General features: G+C 40.8%; 2 protein-coding genes across 2 annotated transcripts in view; both read left to right on the top strand.

Moving 5' to 3' along the window:
• WWC3 (WWC family member 3) overlaps positions 1–10,025 on the top strand; it is a 106,842-nt gene extending 96,817 nt beyond the window's left edge. The window contains exons 18-23 of the mRNA XM_082498641.1: positions 1,032–1,191; positions 2,360–2,524; positions 3,862–3,954; positions 5,003–5,230; positions 5,955–6,082; positions 7,503–10,025. Of these exons, the coding sequence (XP_082354767.1) occupies positions 1,032–1,191; positions 2,360–2,524; positions 3,862–3,954; positions 5,003–5,230; positions 5,955–6,082; positions 7,503–7,569 (841 nt within the window). The 3' untranslated portion in view covers positions 7,570–10,025. The remainder of the gene's footprint in view (positions 1–1,031; positions 1,192–2,359; positions 2,525–3,861; positions 3,955–5,002; positions 5,231–5,954; positions 6,083–7,502) is intronic.
• A 708-nt stretch (positions 10,026–10,733) lies between these two features.
• The window catches only part of CLCN4 (chloride voltage-gated channel 4), a 45,348-nt gene continuing 37,628 nt past the window's right edge, over positions 10,734–18,453 (top strand). The window contains exon 1 of the mRNA XM_082485196.1: positions 10,734–10,859. The gene's annotated coding sequence lies outside the window, so the exon portion shown is untranslated. The remainder of the gene's footprint in view (positions 10,860–18,453) is intronic.

The following is an 18,453-nucleotide window of genomic DNA, read 5'->3' as shown; positions in this document are numbered from 1 at the left end:
GGTTATAAGGTCACCCCTAAGCCTTCTTTTCTCAAGGCTGACCAAGCCCAGTTGTCTCAGCCTTTCCTCATGCGGCAGGCTTCCCAGTCCTTTGATCACCTTTGTGGCCCTTCTCTGGACCCTCTCCACGTCTTTTCTGTATTGCAGGGACCAAAACTGAACACAGTATTCCAGGTGTGGCCTAAGAAGCGCCGAGTAGAGTGGAATGATGACTTCTTTATCTCTGCTGGTGATGCTTTGTTGATGCAACCCAGCATCCTGTTAGCTTTCTTTGCCGCAGCAGCACACTGTTCACTCCTGTTGAGCTTGTCCACCAGGACCCCCAGGTCCCTTTCCACAGAGCTGCTCCCTAGACAGGTAGATCCCAGCCTGTGCTGCGCTCTTGGATTATGTTTTCCCAGGTGCAAGACCTTACACTTGTCCTTCTTGAACTTCATAACGTTCTTGTTAGCCCACTGTTCTGGCCTATACAGGTCTTCCTGCAGGGTGGTGCTCCCATTTCCCCACCCAGTTTGATGTCATCCTCAAACTTTGTCAGGGTACACTTGATCCCATCATCCAGATGACTTATGAAGATATTAAACAGCATTTGGCCCGGTATCGATCCCTGGGGGACCCCACTTGTGACAGGTCACCAGTTTGAAAAGGAGCTCTTTACTACCACTTTCTGGGTGCAGCCTGTCAGCCAGATCCCCTCTCACTGCACAAGCCACTTGTCTAGACTGTAACGCATTAGTTTTTGTTATTGTTTTCTTAGTATTGTTACAAATACCAGAACATGCACTTTAAGAAAATCAGGGAAGGTAATTTTTTTTTTTTTTTTTTTTTACATTAAATGTATTTGCTTGTCTGTGCATCTGCAGAAATGCAAGCGGGGGATATGTTTTCCCTTTCAAAATTCTGTGTTTTTATTGGAGAAATAATAGTATAAAATGACAAACTGACCTGGATAATGAAATACATAAATGTGATGCATAATTGCATGATTTTTTTTTAATACCTACAAAATTCTTGTGATGTTCTGACTTTAGGAGTTGGCAAGCAGAATCTGTTGACAGTGGATGCAGTAATTGCACCCAGACTAGTCCTCCTTATCCAGAGCCATTTTGTGGGGATTTGTTACCTGGACACATGTTTGCAGCTCAAGCAGGCCAGTACAGTGCTGGAAAAATACAGCCTCCGCCAGTAAAGGTAATGAGAGAAGAAACTGCCACGCTGCCTTGGCACGCACACAGCATGCTACTGCTGCTCCTTGAGTTTGAGTCTGAATTGATTAGGAGAGAAAAGAAACAGAAATGCCATTAACAGCCTGTGTGAGCATTGCCTTCATGACAGCCTTTTGAGTTGTTAAAAATACTGTCTTTAGGGCTGGGAAGTCTTGTTTGCTTGCTAGTTATTTCTGGACAGAATTAGGGTTTTTTTTAACATCAAAAAGGAAGCTATTTTTACTGTGGTCTTTATCTAATCTGTAAATATGCACTCATATCAATGTCTGTGTTGACCTGAAATTGTAACAGAAAAGATCATTATCAAATTCCAGTGCTGTCAGAAATAAGAATTTTTGAAGGAACTGTAAAGAAAGAAGCTTAATGTTTTCAAACTGGCATTGCTATTTCAGTGTTACAGTGAATACAGCTGAAATTTTCAGAACAATTGTGCTGAAACTGATATTTAAAATATTTTGTATTTAAGATATGAAACACTGAAAATAATCCTGAACAAGCTGAAATCAGCACACTTCCATTCAAATAGAGGAACATAAGCCTTTTGTGTTGCCTTTAGGGAAGATCACACCTCCTATTGAGGAGAGAGTTATCTTAAAGTTTGGAAGCTTTGCTAGAGTAGCATCTGTTCTCAGTGTTTCCTAATATTTTTGTGTTTGTGTATCATTGTTTTAACAGTCTTTCAGTTCCCTTTTGTTGAGTTTCTCCTTTTCAATTGATTTTGGCCAGTTTTAAGGTGGTTGCTTGCTTCAGGGTCACCTTGCTTATTGAAAGGTGACTCGGTTTTCTTCTGTTGAGCTGGAGATAGGTGGTAGCTTGGTTAATGCCCCATTGCCAATGCTGAATGCAGTCTTTGTGCTCTGCAGCTATGATTCACATTATAACTGCATCTCATAATTGTTACTGTTCCAGCAAAGGCTTCTGAAAGGTAATCTTATAATTTTGAATGACCTAGTTTTAAAACTTTAAAAAATGAGGCGATTCATCCTCTGTTCTCTGTGCTCATTAAAACTTGAACCTAGCTAGCAGAGCAAATTGTTTACTTTTGATATTGTTGAAATGTCTGATTGTTTTTGGTGAGAAAGAGAAAATAAGGAAAAAATAATAAAAAAAAAAATCCTTCATTGAAATTTTAGGTGGATAAGGAAACTAACACTGAGGATCTGTTTCCTGAAGAAGTTGCTGTTCTTCCAAAAGAGAGAACTAGCCGCAGGCCACGGGGTTCTGCTTTTGTTCGCAGTAGCACTATTGTTCGTTCCCAGACCTTCTCGCCTGGAGCTCGAAGTCAATATGTTTGCAGAGTGAGTAAGGCTTAAACAGAAGGGGGGGGTGGGGGGGGCTCCACATAAGTATTTTGTACTTTTTTTTTTTTTTTTATAGTTTCTTCTTAAGACTTTATTACATTTCTAAGAAACATACGCTGCTTTTTAATACTAATGAATAATCTTTCATTGAATTTAAACATTGCAGTGGGGAAGAGGTCCCCTGGTTCTTTTTAAGACTTTAAACCTGAATTTATTTCATTTAAATTTTATGAATCTATGATAAATTAGATATTGAGCTCTTTTCCCTGGCAATTTTAGATGTTAGTAGGGTGATTGATTTTACAGAGGTACAATGCTGTCTAACAAGGTGCATAAACAGTTAGCTTAGAAGCCATGTTTAACTTTTCAGGTCCCTAAAAGTTGGGAAGGGGGGCTGAACACATCATCTTGGGTTATTGCATAAATATTTTTAACGACTCTGGTTGCTGTTGTGAATGTCAGTCATAGGATGCCTGTTACAGTGAGACCTAGGATTCCTGGGTGCACTGGTGCAAGTAACTGAGCATTGACACAACAATTTTCAAGCTCGTGTTAGGTGGTTGCTGCGTTCAATGGCAAAAGTCTTATAAGCAGTTGGCTCACAGTACTGCAGATCAATAGATGGGTATTGATTTTGCAATATTGATGGAATGCACACAGCTTTAATGGTACTCTTTCATAAGCTTTTGAGAGCTTGAGTTTGAAAACCCTGTAGTGATTTTTAACTTTTATGCTTTTTCCCAAACCAAGGATTTTCTGGTTTTTGCTCTCTTACATTGCACACAGTGCATCTGTGGGTTGCTTCAAATTCTTCAGTTTGATTTCTGGCTTCTGTATCTATTTATGATATAGCGAATGTGAGTAAAACACTCTCATGCACCGAAACAAAGGTAGTGCAAAAAGGAAAAGGTTGCTAAACACCCTCACTTAATCTGCATTTACTTAAAATCAGAGGGGAGAAAAAAAGTGGGAGGCTGTATTGTTTGTGCCCATGACAGTAAATGCTTTAGGAAGAAATACCATTGCCTTTAACTCCCCTGTCCTCCTTTTTTAGGTTACATTGTCTTGGATACTTAGTAGAATGCTTGATGAATCTTAGCAGTAAAACATTGATGGTTTTGAAGTTTTCTTGAATTATTATAACTATACAGTATAAGCACTATTATATATAAGTATTTATAAATAACTAAAGGTGAAAAAAATCAGTTGCTTAAAACCAGACAGTTTCAGGGTACTTTTAAAAATAAACCTCAAAAGCAAAAAAAAAAAAATCCAGATTCTTAACATAGATGACCTTCTAAGCAATATGTATTTTCATTATCTTTTCTAATCAGCTGTATCGCAGTGACAGTGACAGTTCAACTCTGCCAAGGAAGTCCCCTTTTGTCCGGAATACATTGGAAAGGCGTACTCTACGGTATAAGCAGGTATACCTTGGAAACTGGTTTTTACTTTTCATTGAGGTGATAGAACACTGGTGCTTTTATACTTAAGCTTTAGATGTCTAGTGGTACATTCTGATGTTTTTAGGAAATGTGTGAGGCTTTTGTAATGTTTGGGGGGGGCGGTGTGTGCATATTTTGGGTGTGGTTTGGGTTTTTAAGCTAAAAGGTAGGCACAGAGAAGTGAAATATAGTTGTGAAGCATTATCAAGGAGATAAAGAAAAAAAAGTGCTGCAGACAAAAATTAGTTTAACGGGAACTGAACTTGTATTGATTTAGGTGTAGACTTTGTTAAATCTTTAAAATCTAGTTGATGGTGCAGGGTGCAAGCCCAGAGAAGTGTGTGTGTGAATGTGAGAATAAAACATCGATCTCCGCTCCTATGCAGCCTGGCAAACCGTAGTATTTGAGGGCCAAGTATTCAGGAATGAATAGGTTAAGCTCTCCTTTTTCCCCCACAACACCCCATACCCTGCAGAGCCAGAGGGCAGAGAGGTGCTGGTAAGGTGTTAATGCCTTGTGTATAAATGGTATACAGTTTAGCCCGGTCAGCAGAAGTTAATTTAGTGCTGATGTAGGCAAGTAGACAGCCATGCCTCCCGTTTTGATTCAGAATGTATCTTAAAACCAACATTGAATAAAACCCCTTAAGGGGAATCTTACTCAGTGCAGTATTTCCTGACATCATGACTCAGTTATGAGTTTTTTGTATTGCATCACTTTTATTATCATCGTAACCTGAAAGTTTAGTCCATAAACTTAAATTAGTTAAATATTTATAATCCAAAAGGAGACTGTAAAAGGAGGCAGTAGTAAGCACTGATTGAAGAAGTGTACGTACGGTACAGAAAGCGCCTACACCTAGTTAGCCTTTCACTGTGGGATATAAATAATGTCTACAAAACTTTGTGTCAAGAAAAAATTTGTGTATAAAGTACAGAATATGTATGCTCTTTATAGCTAAAATAGGCCAGTATACCATGTTCAGAGTAATATATTGTGCATTTTATTTGAATCCTAATAACTCAGCAGTCCTGCAGATCATCTTTGGCTGAGCTTATGGCAAGGACGTCCTTAGACCTGGAGCTGGATCTCCAGGCATCCAGAACTAGACAGAGACAGCTGAACGAGGAGATATGTGTTTTAAGAGAGTTGAGACAGCGCCTGGAAGATGCCCAACTCAGAGGGCAGACAGATCTACCCCACTGGGTCCTTCGGGATGAGCGATTCCGAAACTTGTTGAAGGAAGCAGAGAGGCAGGTATGGTAACATGAGATGAGCACTCAACATGTTCAGAAACTTACGGTTTCGAAATTTCTTGATTGTGACAAGATATTTAAAGAGTTGTTTTTACAGAACTTCAAACAATGAATGTTGCTTCTTAAGTTAACACAATAAAAATGATTGCGTCATTACCAAACTGTGTATTTATTTGAAGGCAAGTACTGGAGAATTGCACTATTTGCCAATGGCACTTTTTGGTTTGGTGTGGGGCTTTTTTTGTTTAGATATTTATTATTGGAACTGTAATAATTTCCTTATTTCTGATCTTTGAAAGAAATTTTTCTGATTTGATACTTCATTTCTTACAAGTATTTGGAATCTTCCGTACGTATATTATTTTTCCTTTTCTTGGAGAAAGACATTATAGGCAAAAAGTGGGGAAAACAGCACGACAAACAAAATTCCCATTGGATTATCTGAGACGAAGAGTGAGCCTAAATTTATTTTAAGGTCTTGCTTGACAAATCTATGTGCAGTAAGATTTCATTAATTGAATATATATCTGTCTGAAGAGCATTAAGAAATGAAACAATGCTGTCAGTCTTTTGAATTTGTAGTTGTTAGATGATCAGCTATTTCAGACAATGTACTTGTGTGCTTTTGCTGTGATGAGTGGTAAAAAATCCATTATTTTAACGTGGGTATTCCTATGTTTTACTTATTCATGTGACCATTTTAAGCATTATATTCTTGTCTTCAGACCAGACAGACCAAATTTGAACATCACCAAGAGCAAGCAGCTGAAAAGATGCTAAAGAAAGCATCAAAGGAAATATACCAGTTGCGCGGGCAAAATCAGAAGGAGCCTATTCAGGTGCAAACTTTTAGGTAAGTGGTAATGTGTACTGAAATAGCACAGCAACACTTCATTAAAGAGATTAAAGCGCTCTGAAGCATTTAGCTTAAACTGTGTGGCTTCTATATAGTCAGTTTTTAACTGCATATTGATTTGGACACGTGAGTTTCTTTTGAGTTATTTGTAGTACAAAGAGCCAACGCTAAGGTAAAATTGCAGTTTTACAATTCTAAAGCACATGAAATTTAAAAAAAAAAAAGTCAAGTGCAAACATATTTCAGGTGATTCTTTCAACTTAGCCTAGTCACTATTAAGTTCAAATGATTTGTCAGGTCTTCAGTGCAAGCCTGCTATACATATACGTATGCATATACATATACATTACTAGTAACATCTCTCCCTAAAAATTACTCAATAATATTGTAGCTCACTCACAAGAAGCCTTTTCATTGGACTTCTTTTCCTATTTCTTCTGTGTTTACATGTGTTCCTGTGTCCTCTCTTAGCTTTATTTTTTTTCTGACAGTTTATTTTGTGTATAAGTGGTGTTGATCAGCAATGTGCGTTTCACAGGAAGACTGTATTACTTCACCACTAAAATTTTTATAATTTTTATTGGGAGAGTAGCAGTAAGAGCGAGAAAATGTTAATGCAGCACAGATGTGGAGGACAGTTCAGCTACAATGTTACATTATACTATTTCATCCAGTGTTTTAGAACTTTTTTGCAGGGAATATTTAAATGAAATAGAAAAGCTGTCTATCCTTTAATGTAATGTTTTTGCTTGAATTATATTGGAAAGGTCTTTCTCACAAAAGGTGGGGTGGAAGTAAGAGGAATGGAAATCTTAGGGTTGTTTTTACATCTTAGGTTTCTGGTAGTAAGAGAGGGATTTTTATGCTTTGTCTACTGAGATATAAAAAGATGAGGGGAATTGAATAAAACGAGATGTAGAAAATGAAGCCAAAGCTGTCTTCCTTGTTTAAATTCTTGCCCTTTTTATACACGCATCCATTTCATGTGACACTTACTTTACAGCATGTACTGTTTGCTCAAGAAAGAAGCAAAAAGATGACTCTGAATGCCATCTTTTTTTTTTCCTTTTGTTGTAGGCATTATTGCAAAATGTATAAGGGTGAGCTTTGCATTACAGCAGGGGCTTACGCAGGACTTGCCCTTGTGAAACCTTTTTACAGTCAACTATGACTGATGTTCAATGAGTTGTGAAGTTTTGAAAATAGTAATTGTGTTCAGCGGAATGTTGCCAAAAGTGCACAGTGAGGTTTAATAATTTTTCTAAGTTTCTTATACTCAAATAAACCATCAGGACAGTATGCAAGTAGAAATACTAACCACTAACCCACTAACCAGAGTAAAGAAACCATGTTCTTGGGGAAAAAAATTATAGGCATGTATTTGATTGACTTCCTTTTTATCTTGTTTTGATCACAGAGAGAAGATAGCTTTTTTTACAAGACCAAGGATTAACATACCTCCTCTGCCAGCTGATGATGTATGACATGTTGCATTGTAAACATGAAGTATTTATCGCTTTTATTTTAATGAAGTTATTAGATTAGCCAAGTTTCTTTAAAAAATGTGCAAAAGCTAATATACACGTTTTGTAAAAAATAAAAAAAGTAAAAAAAGTAAAAGTAAACAAAAACATATATATAAATATATATACATATATATATTTTATAATAGCGACTGCAACAAGGCTTGGTTTTTCCTTGTTGTGAAACTGACATCTCTGAAGACAACTTATTTTATAAAAGATCGACTATCCTGTTAAGAGCGTGTACAGTTTTTATGCTGTTTTATTTGACTTAAAGGCTGGAAGACAGAAACAAAGTGAGTTCAGGCAAATTCACTGTAGTGTAATTTATTTATAGTGCCTTTTTTCCTTGAAGGAAAATACCTACTTTAAGATGTATTTTAAGACTGAAATTTTGTTCTTCAGTATTTGTCATACAGTAGAATGGAACCATTGAGCTGGTTTTGTTTCTGATACCTGAAATGAAAATACTATGTTCTAAAATTGTCACTTTTTTCAGCTTTATTATCTGTAGCTTATTATGTACATTGTATCCTTTAGCACTGTCTGTGTTATAGCAAAATATTATCACCTGCAATGTGTTTAACACTGATTAGAAGTGACGTTAAACATTGCAGAATTCATTTGCATGTTCTTACTGTGCACTAATAGATTGTTTTCATTTCAGTTGTGTCTAAAGTATCTTTATATTCTTAACTAGATTCTCAGTTTAAACGGAGGAAGGAAAAGGGTGACAGGTCTTTGTTTTGCTGTTTAATGAAAAGGGAGTTAAAAGAGCAATGTGAGCTAGCTGTGTGGAAAGACTGCTAAAGGAATATTAAGGAATATCACAGTAATTTCTGCAGTTTTAAAGACTCTGGTCTGCTTCAGGAAAGTACATATGCCCTGATTGCAGAAAGCAGCCGCATTAAGTAAGGCTGCTTAAACACATGTTCATTCTAAAGGGTGTTTTGAGGTTACTGCGTGCCAGTTCTGTTGAACAGCGACACTTTCCAGGAGGAAGGTGTGTAGTTCTCGAAGGTGCAGCTCACTTGATTGCTAGTTGGACCAGCTAAAATCTGGTAAGAAATAATTGAGCTTGTGACTGTATTAACAAAAGACCGTCCCCCTAAATTCCCGAGAATGCCAGTTTTGTGTCCTTGCATCCTGCAAGTATGTAAAAATACTTCTTTACTAAGCTACTATAATAGAGTTTCTCATATTTTTCTAATTATACATTACCTACAAAGAGAGGTGCCCAAGACAAGAGATGCAAATTGCTGGAATAGCCTAGGAGGAAGATCATGCTGTCTCTTAATTAAAGTAAAGGTCAAATTGGCTCCAGATTTTTGTATGTCAGAAAATCAAAACAACAGACAAAAACTAAATGGACTTATCAGAATATTTTCAATTATTTTGTAAGTAACTAAGTGTTCTGTGTGAGTTTCAAGAGGTTATACTGTGTTCCCTTGTCAAAGATCAGGAAAACCTGAAAGTGAAACTGAATTGCTTTTACTTGTCCAAGCTTGGGGAAAAAAGACTGTAAACCTAAATCATTAGTCAATGAGGATGATTAACACAGACATTTAATTTTAAGGTAGAATTCCCTGTTTCCTGATATGGCCTGTAGACATTACAGGCATCAAATGATTGGACTGTATAGCAATATATGTGAAATTAAAGTATATTTAGCATTTATCATGCTAACCATCCTGAAGTCTGTTTTTGCCAGTAAGCTTTGGTGGGCGTATATTGGGTTCCTTGGGCGCAACTAGACATATTCAGGAACTATGCAGATAAAACCCAAATCATGTAAGACATTTTTAGTGCTTGGGTAAAAGCCTAGGGACAGCAAGCTTTTCAGTGCTCATTACTTGAAAAGACCAGTTTGTCAGAATTTCACGTCTCATTTTCAGTGGATGCCTTTACATAGTACTGTCGATCAAAAATTACCGTGCAGTGACACCAGAAATACCTGCTGTATTCTAAGAACAGACAACACCATTTTCCCACGAGGGTGGTCAGATACTGGAGGAGGTTGCCCAGAGAGGTGGAAGTCCATGGAGGAGTTGAGGACTTGCCTGGACATAGCCTAGAGCGTCCCGGTCGCATTAGGTGCGCTTTGAGCAGAAGCTGGGGTAGGGACCTCCCTTCCACCCTAAATTGTTCTGTGACTGTATAACCAAGGGGAAATGTCTAGGGACCTCTCTGTCAGGGGGTTCAGATGGTGTTTTTAAATAGTGACTGCTGTGAGATGTCATCAGTATATCTTGTGGGTCCGTGATTCTGACTGCTGTAATGAGTTCTGTCTTGATGTGGTAATAAGTTATCATGTTCAGTATTCATCTCTCTTGTTTTTGTCACAGTTCTGTATGATTGTGTCATTTTTGTATTATTTCAAAGTATTTCTTCTACAAAATAAAATAATTTGCCATAAACAGAAATAGAGTTTTGTTATATGTCCCAGTATAAGACATTTTTTGAATGGTTTATATTTACCACATTTGTGATGCTTTCATAAAGAAATGTTGTATTTTAAATAACACTGTCATTTAGGTGAATGTAATGAAATGTCAAATAAAAGTGACAGGAAATCTGTGAGATTGGGGATCCTAGAGAGGTTACACTAAAGAGCTTAAAGCGATGCAGAGTGTAAGGAATGGCAGGTGTGTTCTCCCACGTGATTACTGCTCATGATAAGCTGACAGCTGTATCAGAGGCTCATAGTTGAATGTTCCCAGAATTTGTGGGTAGCTCCACTTACAACGCATTGAACTGCCTTTTTATTTTCGGACAGAAGTTTGTACTTTGTAGATTTGTATTGGAAGTAAGTTGCCGTTATTAGTTCTCTAATATCTTACTTATGACTAATTCCAAGGTGGAAGCCACTCAAAAGAATACGGGTTAACTTTTTTAGGCTGAACTTTACTGCTACAGGAAACGTTAAACCTGCATAATTGCAGAAAGGCCATTTCTCAGTTTCTCTCTGCAACCCTAAGCTGCAGGAGCGCAGGCACAATCATATTACTGACATATGACTCTCATCTCTGTCCAGTATTTGCAAGGCGTTAAGGGTATGACAGAGTTTAGGTTATTTTTAAACGGTCTGCTACAAATAGTCATTTGGAATACCAACCGTCTCTGTCTCGCTACCGTCAGGATCAACAACAAAAGCTATAATGGGCATGTCGGTATGGGTGTTCCGTTATAAGAGTGAACTCTTATATGTATTTCTTGCTGCAGCTCTTGTAAGCACTTTGCAAGACTTAAAGGTAAGTGCTGTATAAAAAGAGCCAAATATATTTTTTTTTCTTGGGAATTAGATCAACCATGTATTTTGTTTTCAGCAGAGGTAAAACTGAATTTTTAGGCAAGAGGGCACTTTACAGCTTGTTTTGCGTCCAATCTCCTATTTTAACTATAGAGTTATGTATCTTTGAGAGGAGGAAAAATGTCGTTACAGAGAGACTTTACAGACTGCAGGCTAGCAAAAGCAAGAACAATCTTTTCCAAAACACCATATGAAGAATATTTTCTTTTTCCTGAGACCACTCAATAAGACTGAGTATCATTGGAAAAAAATGCTAAAGAGTAAAGCTGATTTGGGTTTGGAATCTGTAAATGACAATTAAGTGATTTGCTTGCACTTTGGAAAATCACAGTATTGGAGTTAAAAGCTTCTTAGGAGCTGTTTCTGGCTTATGATTTCTAATAATCTCTTAAATTTGTACATACGTACCTAGGTTACAGAGTCACATTTTCTATTGAGAATTAGGTATTCTGTCCCTTTAATTTATTTGCAGTTAGGCCATCCAACTAAAAATACACATTCAGAGAGACTTGATAACTTCAGCTGTCGTAACAGAGAAGAGAAAATTAGGAACTGAATTTAGGAAAATCTGTCCAGGAAAAAATGGGAGATTGAGACCCATGTGCTCATTTGGTTAGTATGCAAAATTGCTATTATGTGTCTAGGACATCGTGTTTGTCTTAGAGTGTGTCTTGTGGTGCAGAAGTTCCCAGGTTAGATGTTTGTGTCTGAGCAACTAAATGCTGCTTGCCCTTTTCCTTATTTCTGCTCGTAAACTGATTAAGGAAATTGTAAATAACATTATCAAGAAAATAAATTGTTTTGCTTCCTCCTCAGAATTCAATTGGCCTATTAATAATACTGATTTTTAGGGAGCGCAAAGAGCAGACACTGGCAGGAAGTTAGGACTTCTATTACTTTTCGACACTTCATTGACATGGTTATAGTAGGCCTGGGGCTGTTACTGGTCTATGAGTGATAGAGAGCTGTCATCTGCAGAGCCATATATGAAGGGCATAATCAAATCTGTTCTCTAAAGGCATGCTTCTTGCTCCAGAAAGGTGTGGGAGCTTCAGATGAAGCAAGTTAAGTGTTCAAATTTCAAGACAAAATCCCAAATCTGTGGCTTCTGTATGGGGAGCCCATATCGGAAATAAGGAGCGCGGGGACTTTCTTCAGCTTGTAGACGAGATTTGGAGGAGTTGTGTAGCCATTCTGAAAAAAGGTTTTTGTACGCCCTGGATCAACTGGCTTGCATTGCTGGGCCGGGCTGGCCTGCTCAGCGCGACCGTAAATGCCCGCTCAAACACACCGGGGTAAAAAAGGTCTTCCAGAACTGCATTCCTTAACCTTTGAAGTGAGTGGAAATCACACGTGTACCTTTAGTCACCCGCGGGTATTTTCATGGGTGATTGTGCAAGATCTCCCTCCACCTAGCTGGGGCATCTGCTTGGTGATACAAAGCACGCTCCTGGGTACCCTTAGGGGAAAACCAGTCTGCACAATATTCAAATATGGGAAAATGAGCAGTAAGGGGAACATCCTGAAACAAAACACATCGCACGTGTACAAACACGTACACCATCTTCACAAAGAACAGTTACAGCCTCTGCCTTGTGGAACACGATCCTGGTGGCTCGTACAAAATTTCTACAATCAGAACTTTTGAAATAATTATTTTGTTGTAGAACTCAAATACATTGTTGAGTATAATAAAATGCCAAAAAAAAAAAAAAAAAAACAAAAAAAAAAAACAAAAAAAACAACAAACCAAACCCAAACTAAAACCAAAATTCCCCCCAAAATGTGGTTCTGAGGTAACCAAATGGTTCTCAGATAACCAAAATGTGAAACTCAGGGTAGTGGCTGGGTGGTTTTGGGGGGTTGTTATTTTGTGAGTGTGTGTTTTGTTTTTTGTTTGACATTGTAAAATAGTTTTTAAACATTTGATGGGAAAAGTTAAGCAGAAGTTTTGAAAATAAAAAGTAGGCTGTCATATAGGAGAGGCTCTTTCAAGCGGTGTCAGTTGCACTGAAGAAAAGGCAAAGGCTGCAAGTGGAAGGAGGGAGGGATGGATGGGTGGTGGGGAGAATGAAGAAATGAAGGTAACGGGGATAAAACCTTTGAGGGAAGCTTGCAAAGCTTGAATGTGACACAGAAGATGGAGGGAAGTGAGTCTGGATAAGCTTGAAATGGAGCACCAGGAGAAGGAAAAATGCAAGGGATGGGGAAATTGTGGTTTGTCTCGTTTCCAAGCTGCTGTGATTGCATATTTCATAGAGATAACAGAAAATACGACACCTGGCTATTGCTGCAGAGTCAACAAGAATACTTGGTTTGCACACAGCATACCTACTATGCTTTTTCCTTCTGAAAAATGTGATTGCTATTGCTGTTGCAAAAAAAAAATAAATCATAAACCCTTTTAAAAATAATTAGCTCAGGTTAAGGGCGGGGGGGGGGAGCGGGGAGCAGCACACGTTCTAATGGTGGCCGAATAGGTAGGGCAGGGGAAAGAAGCTTGCGGTTTAATCCTGTGGGATTACAGACGGGTCCGTCTCCCTCTGTCCCCATCCCCTATCAGATATTGTATAGACGGAGGATGCAGTCACATGATTGTTACTGCTTCCTCCCCATGACATCACTGCTCTTGCAGCCATACCACCCAAGAAAGGATGCTATTAAAATCTTTGGGACCGGGCTAAATGATGTTGCATTGCAGGTAAGCAACATAATTCTTGGAAAAATTGATTTGCCCGTCGCTGTCGTGCTGCCGTCCCTCCAGCGCCGGCTCTGTCGGGCACAGCTTCTGCTGGGAAATGAAGCGGCAGGGTCGCTCTGCCAGCGGAGGCTTTGCAGGTGCAGAGGCTGCCGGCTGGCTCGGCACTGTGCTGGTCTTCCGGCTGACATGTCCAGCAGAAATGCTGCCAGATGGGAGCTTTAAAGCCGAAGAAGGCCCTTTGTCCCTGTGTTTTGCTGGGGCTCCTTCGGGTCTCTGCTGAATTCCGTATTTACGTGAGCAGCCAGCACCATCCAGTCGTGCGGAGAGACAGCAGCGATACTGTTTTGCTCGCATCCCCTGCCTTTTGGGGTGTTTTTTTCCTGGATGCCTAAAGGAAGTTGTTGTACAGATAGATGTGTCTAAGCTTCTAAAGGAACGAGGATTAACTTGCTTAGGGGGTTAGTAAATGTATTTTGGGAAAGAGGCTTTTCCTTTATTGTTAATTTTGGCTGGCGTGGTCTGAAAGTACCTAGTCCAGCAGGTTTTCTGCATAATTTGCTGTAGTGTAAGGTACGTTTTGTTTGTCGTCCAATATGTGCATGAAAAATTCTTTTCCAGAAGGGACGTACGAGATGACAAGCAGATTTTTACTTCTTACACAAAATGCCAATCATCAAAAGGCTGAAAAATCCACATTAAACTGCTTTTTGGACTGTGGGTATTTATTTGAGCAAAATCCAGAGTCTGTTTTCTTTTCCTGGTGTGGGTGTTTAATTGTGCTCTCTGTACAAATATATGAAGACATATATATATGTGGAGGAAAAAATGGTGACTCTGGTGTTTTTTTTTCTGTATTGCTTTTTTAATATATTTTAGGGCTTTAAAAATATTTTATTCCTTTTTAAAAATTATTCTAATACAAATGTTAGAATGCCAGAAGCTAAATTAATTTTTGAGCTTATGCTAGTCAGAAAGATAAAATTATACCTTCCCCTCCCCCCTTCTTAAAGAATTCTGATAAATAATTGTGTGCCTTTGCCAGAGAATGGAGGATGACTCAGCCGCCTCTTCATCAGGCAGAGAGTCAGGTGACTTTTTCACTCCTAGTCTGCAGGAAGTTTTCTTATTCTTGAAAATCCTGTTCTTTGTTCAAATAAATGTTTCCCACTATTGGAAAAATCTGAAATTTTGGCAGGCCTGGGGTCTCTGCCTGCTCACCCGTACACTCGTGGGGGAGATGTCGGATGTGCTGTGCTGAAGTAGGTCATCTGTCCTAGGGATAGATGAATTCTGGTTTCTAGTGGTGAAGTATGTGGTAGTGTCAGGAACAGAAAATAACATGGAGGATGTATATGATTATTGAAATGAAATAAGAAAGGACAATGTTTTTTTTAAAGCTGAAAAAAAATAAAATCAATTTCATTTCTCACTCCCCCCAACAGAACCTGTGCTTTTTTCCCTAAGGCTGAGCCTCAAAAGCAATAGCAATCCAAACCGGCCGCTGTGTGAGGTGGCAGGGAGGGCTCTATCCTGGCAGCGCCCGTGCTGGCTTTACTCTCCTGACTGCCTGGGAAGCGGAGGCGGCGTCAGGTCTCTCCCGCGCTGGGGGTGAGTCGAGCCGTGCCCTCGCTCACCATGTGCACCAAGGCTCCGCTCTTTGCCCACACCAAGCGCACAGCTGAACTGCCACACGCACATTGGACAAGTGCGGTGGGTGTCCTCCCACCCCACCCCGGATCATCTTTGAATACCCTATGGAAATACGTGTGGGGCGGTGGGTGTCCTGGTCTTCCCATTTGAGCCAGGCATCTTTTGTGCAACGAAAGACAAGGTGCCAGCCTTAAATGTATGCCGGGGCAACTCAGAAATTATGGACTTAAGTCCTTTAACAGTTATTTAGTATAAAAGGGTAACCCTGGAAGCATCACCAGCATCGGGGTGCTCAGCCCTGGCTCACGTCGGGGTCTGCCTTGTAATGGCAGGACCTTTCCAAAGGCAGCAACCACTGGCTTGTAAACCAGGACTGGAGGAGGAGAAGGGGATGGTGTTGGAGGGGAGGGTTTGCCCTGGGGCTGGGTCCTTCCCGCCTACCTGGAGCGAACGGCCTCTCCGGAGTGCCACAGCCTCCCGGGCCTGGGAGCTGCTTTGCGGCGAAGCGGTTGTTCGTTGGGCTGGAGGGGAAAGCCAGCGGGATCATGACTGCGGCCCAGTGCTTGTGCAGAGGGGAGGGGGAGGATTCCACCCCCCCATCAGTTCAGGGCCATCTCACCTTGTGGTGGTGAACGTTGTGTTGCCTGAGCCTCTCTCAGGTCTGACCCGCTCTTAGCTGGGCATGGCGTGCGGCCCGCAAACAGCGGCCTCAGTGCCCGGAGGTACTGGTCCCTTTCCAGTTTGCTTTTGCCATCAGGCTGCAGCGTGCCGGGTGCCCTAGGAGGGGGGGACGCGTGCCTTGATTTTTCCATTTAGTGAAATGGAATCAGATTGTAGAGTAGGAGTCTAATTCGTGTGTGTGTGTACATACACAGCAGGTGCCAGGTTTTCTCAGGTTTCTTCACCTTTAGTCCAGCAGAACTAAAAAAAATAACACGAACATTAACGTCAAAAGAGAAACGCTGGCAGGGTTATGTTAGGCTGCTATTCCTAAAACACTTTTAACGTGTTGCTCTCAAACATCACCCCAAGGAAAAGGTTTCCTCGTCTTGCAGGTGGGGAGCCGCCTCTCGGCAGTGTGAAGTAACTCGTCTGTAAGCGCGCAGCCCATGGGCGTCAAACGCAGCAGTAAAAAACACTGCCCCACGAACAGAAAAACATTACCCTCCTTCTGTGTGAAAATGACTCACTGCCTCCACTCAAATCATGAGAAGTGACATGGTAGAACAGATTAATGGCTTTTCTACTGCAGGTTTATCAGCTTTATTTCAAGCTGAAGGCTTAAAAATGCTTCCAGCAAGAGGTGTGTTTAATGCCATTAAACACCCCATTTAAGGGGGAGAGCTTTTTAGGAGTAACTATATACCAGGGCATTTCCCTTCTGACAGTGCAGCTCTGTTCTCTCTGAATGTATTTGCCCTTTTTGCAGTCAGAGAACCATTCTCCCCCCTTAATCCTATCCTATTCTGAGTGAAGAGACAAAGAGCAGCACTGGAAACCCAAACCTGGGGCTGCAAAGCTCGGCCGTGCGTGGCACAGAGAGGAAAAGTGTACCGCACCCGTGACCCTTCAGCCCTGGCTTTGAGCTCTGTGGCAGTAAAACAGCTGCTCCAGGAGGAAAATTCCACCTCTTTTTTTTTTTTTTTTTTTTCTTTTGAGAGGAAGGGGGACTAGAGGGAAATCAAGGAGGTCCCTTCCAACCCTGACCATTCTGTGATTCTGTAATAGAAACTACACGTGCTGCTACACCGGTAGCCTGATTTCCAGTCTGTCCTGTCTTCTGGAGTTTACTTTCGTACCCCAGATGCTGAAGGGTTTCTCAATTTTATCTAATACAATATTGCTTCCTTCAAGAAGCAAGGGCGGGCAGGGGTGATGCAGGCCCGTGGGACTCACCTGCCCAAGCTGTGGTGGGCTGTTAGCAGAGGGGCATCTTTTAATAGAATTGTTTCAGCTCAGTTTGAAAAATGCAGGTGGATGTTCCAGAGCCAGCAATGCATCCCTCCTGCTTCTTCTGCAGCCCCAAAGTCTACGCTAACCACTACATTTATTGGAGGGACCTTTAAGACTCACTGGAAACGGAGAAGTGAGTTTAGCATTCATTTTTTTTTTTAATATGGAGCTGTTTTTGAGTTATGTGAGTGCAAGAATTCCGCTTGGCGCTCGCGGGGAAAGAGCTGGGGTTTTTTTCTTTTTTTCCCTTCCCTTTCTGACATAACTCAGCAGCTGCACTAATTTTGCTCAGACTTTCCAAGAAAACTCCAACAGAGACCAGACACATGATATTTTTTACCTAAAGGAACTGGTTTCTAAAGGGAAAGCCGTCCTGGGAAGGAGCAGGGAACGGGACGCTGGGGCAAGGTGTGCTCTCTTGGTGGCTTTGCCCTTCAGGGGAAGTGAAGCATGGTGACCTGGGGACCTCCCAGGAGGAGGAAAGGTAAAGAGGGAGTAAGGCTGTTGCCAAAGGGTCAGGAACTTATCAGCTTCCAGGGTGTGCTGGTGTGCCCCATGGCCCCCTGTGCCTCCCATCACCTGTGCTCCCGGCCAGCCCTGTTATCTCCTCTCTGCTCACCCCATGAGCATGTGTGGTGGTTGAGGAGGGGTGGTCGGAGACTGTGGTTTGGTCTGGAGGAGCCCTTTGTGCCTCAGTTTTCCGCCATTTATCCCATATGTTGCCTCCTGCCTTCCCCCTCTCTCCTAGGCGCTCTCCCCCTGTGATCTGGTGCCCTGTGTTTTTTGAGCTTTGCTGTGGCTTCATAATTTTTTCCACAGAGGTTACTCAGGGTAAAGCTGCACGTCAAAGATGTGACTGTGTTTAGCTTGCCCACACTACCATAGCTGGAAACTCCTTAATGTGTGGTGGGGGGGGGCCATACAGCGAAGTGCTGCAATATTTTACAGTAACGTTTCCGATAACTGCAGCCTGTACTTGTGTGGCGGGAGACTGCGGTGCTGTTTGCGCGTATATGGGGGCTGTGCAATTCATCCTTGAATTGGGAGAAAAGCATTTGCCAATTTTAATATCCCGCCTTCCCTCCGGATTTTCCCAATTTAACCATTCTCCGCAAATTATGTTTCCAAAAAAGGCTTGTAACAGGGTTCAGCCTTTTCTTATTTTTCCAGGAGTCTGAACCTTGCTCTAATCCAAGGTTCATTTTAACATTTTTTATAAAACACCGTGGTT

The sequence above is a fragment of the Vanellus vanellus genome, assembly GCF_965231255.1.
Source record: "Vanellus vanellus genome assembly, chromosome: 1".
In the NCBI taxonomy this organism is placed as follows: Eukaryota; Metazoa; Chordata; class Aves; order Charadriiformes; family Charadriidae; genus Vanellus; species Vanellus vanellus.
The sequence above is the reverse complement of the archived record's forward strand: the minus strand, read 5'-3'. Positions and strand labels throughout refer to the sequence as shown.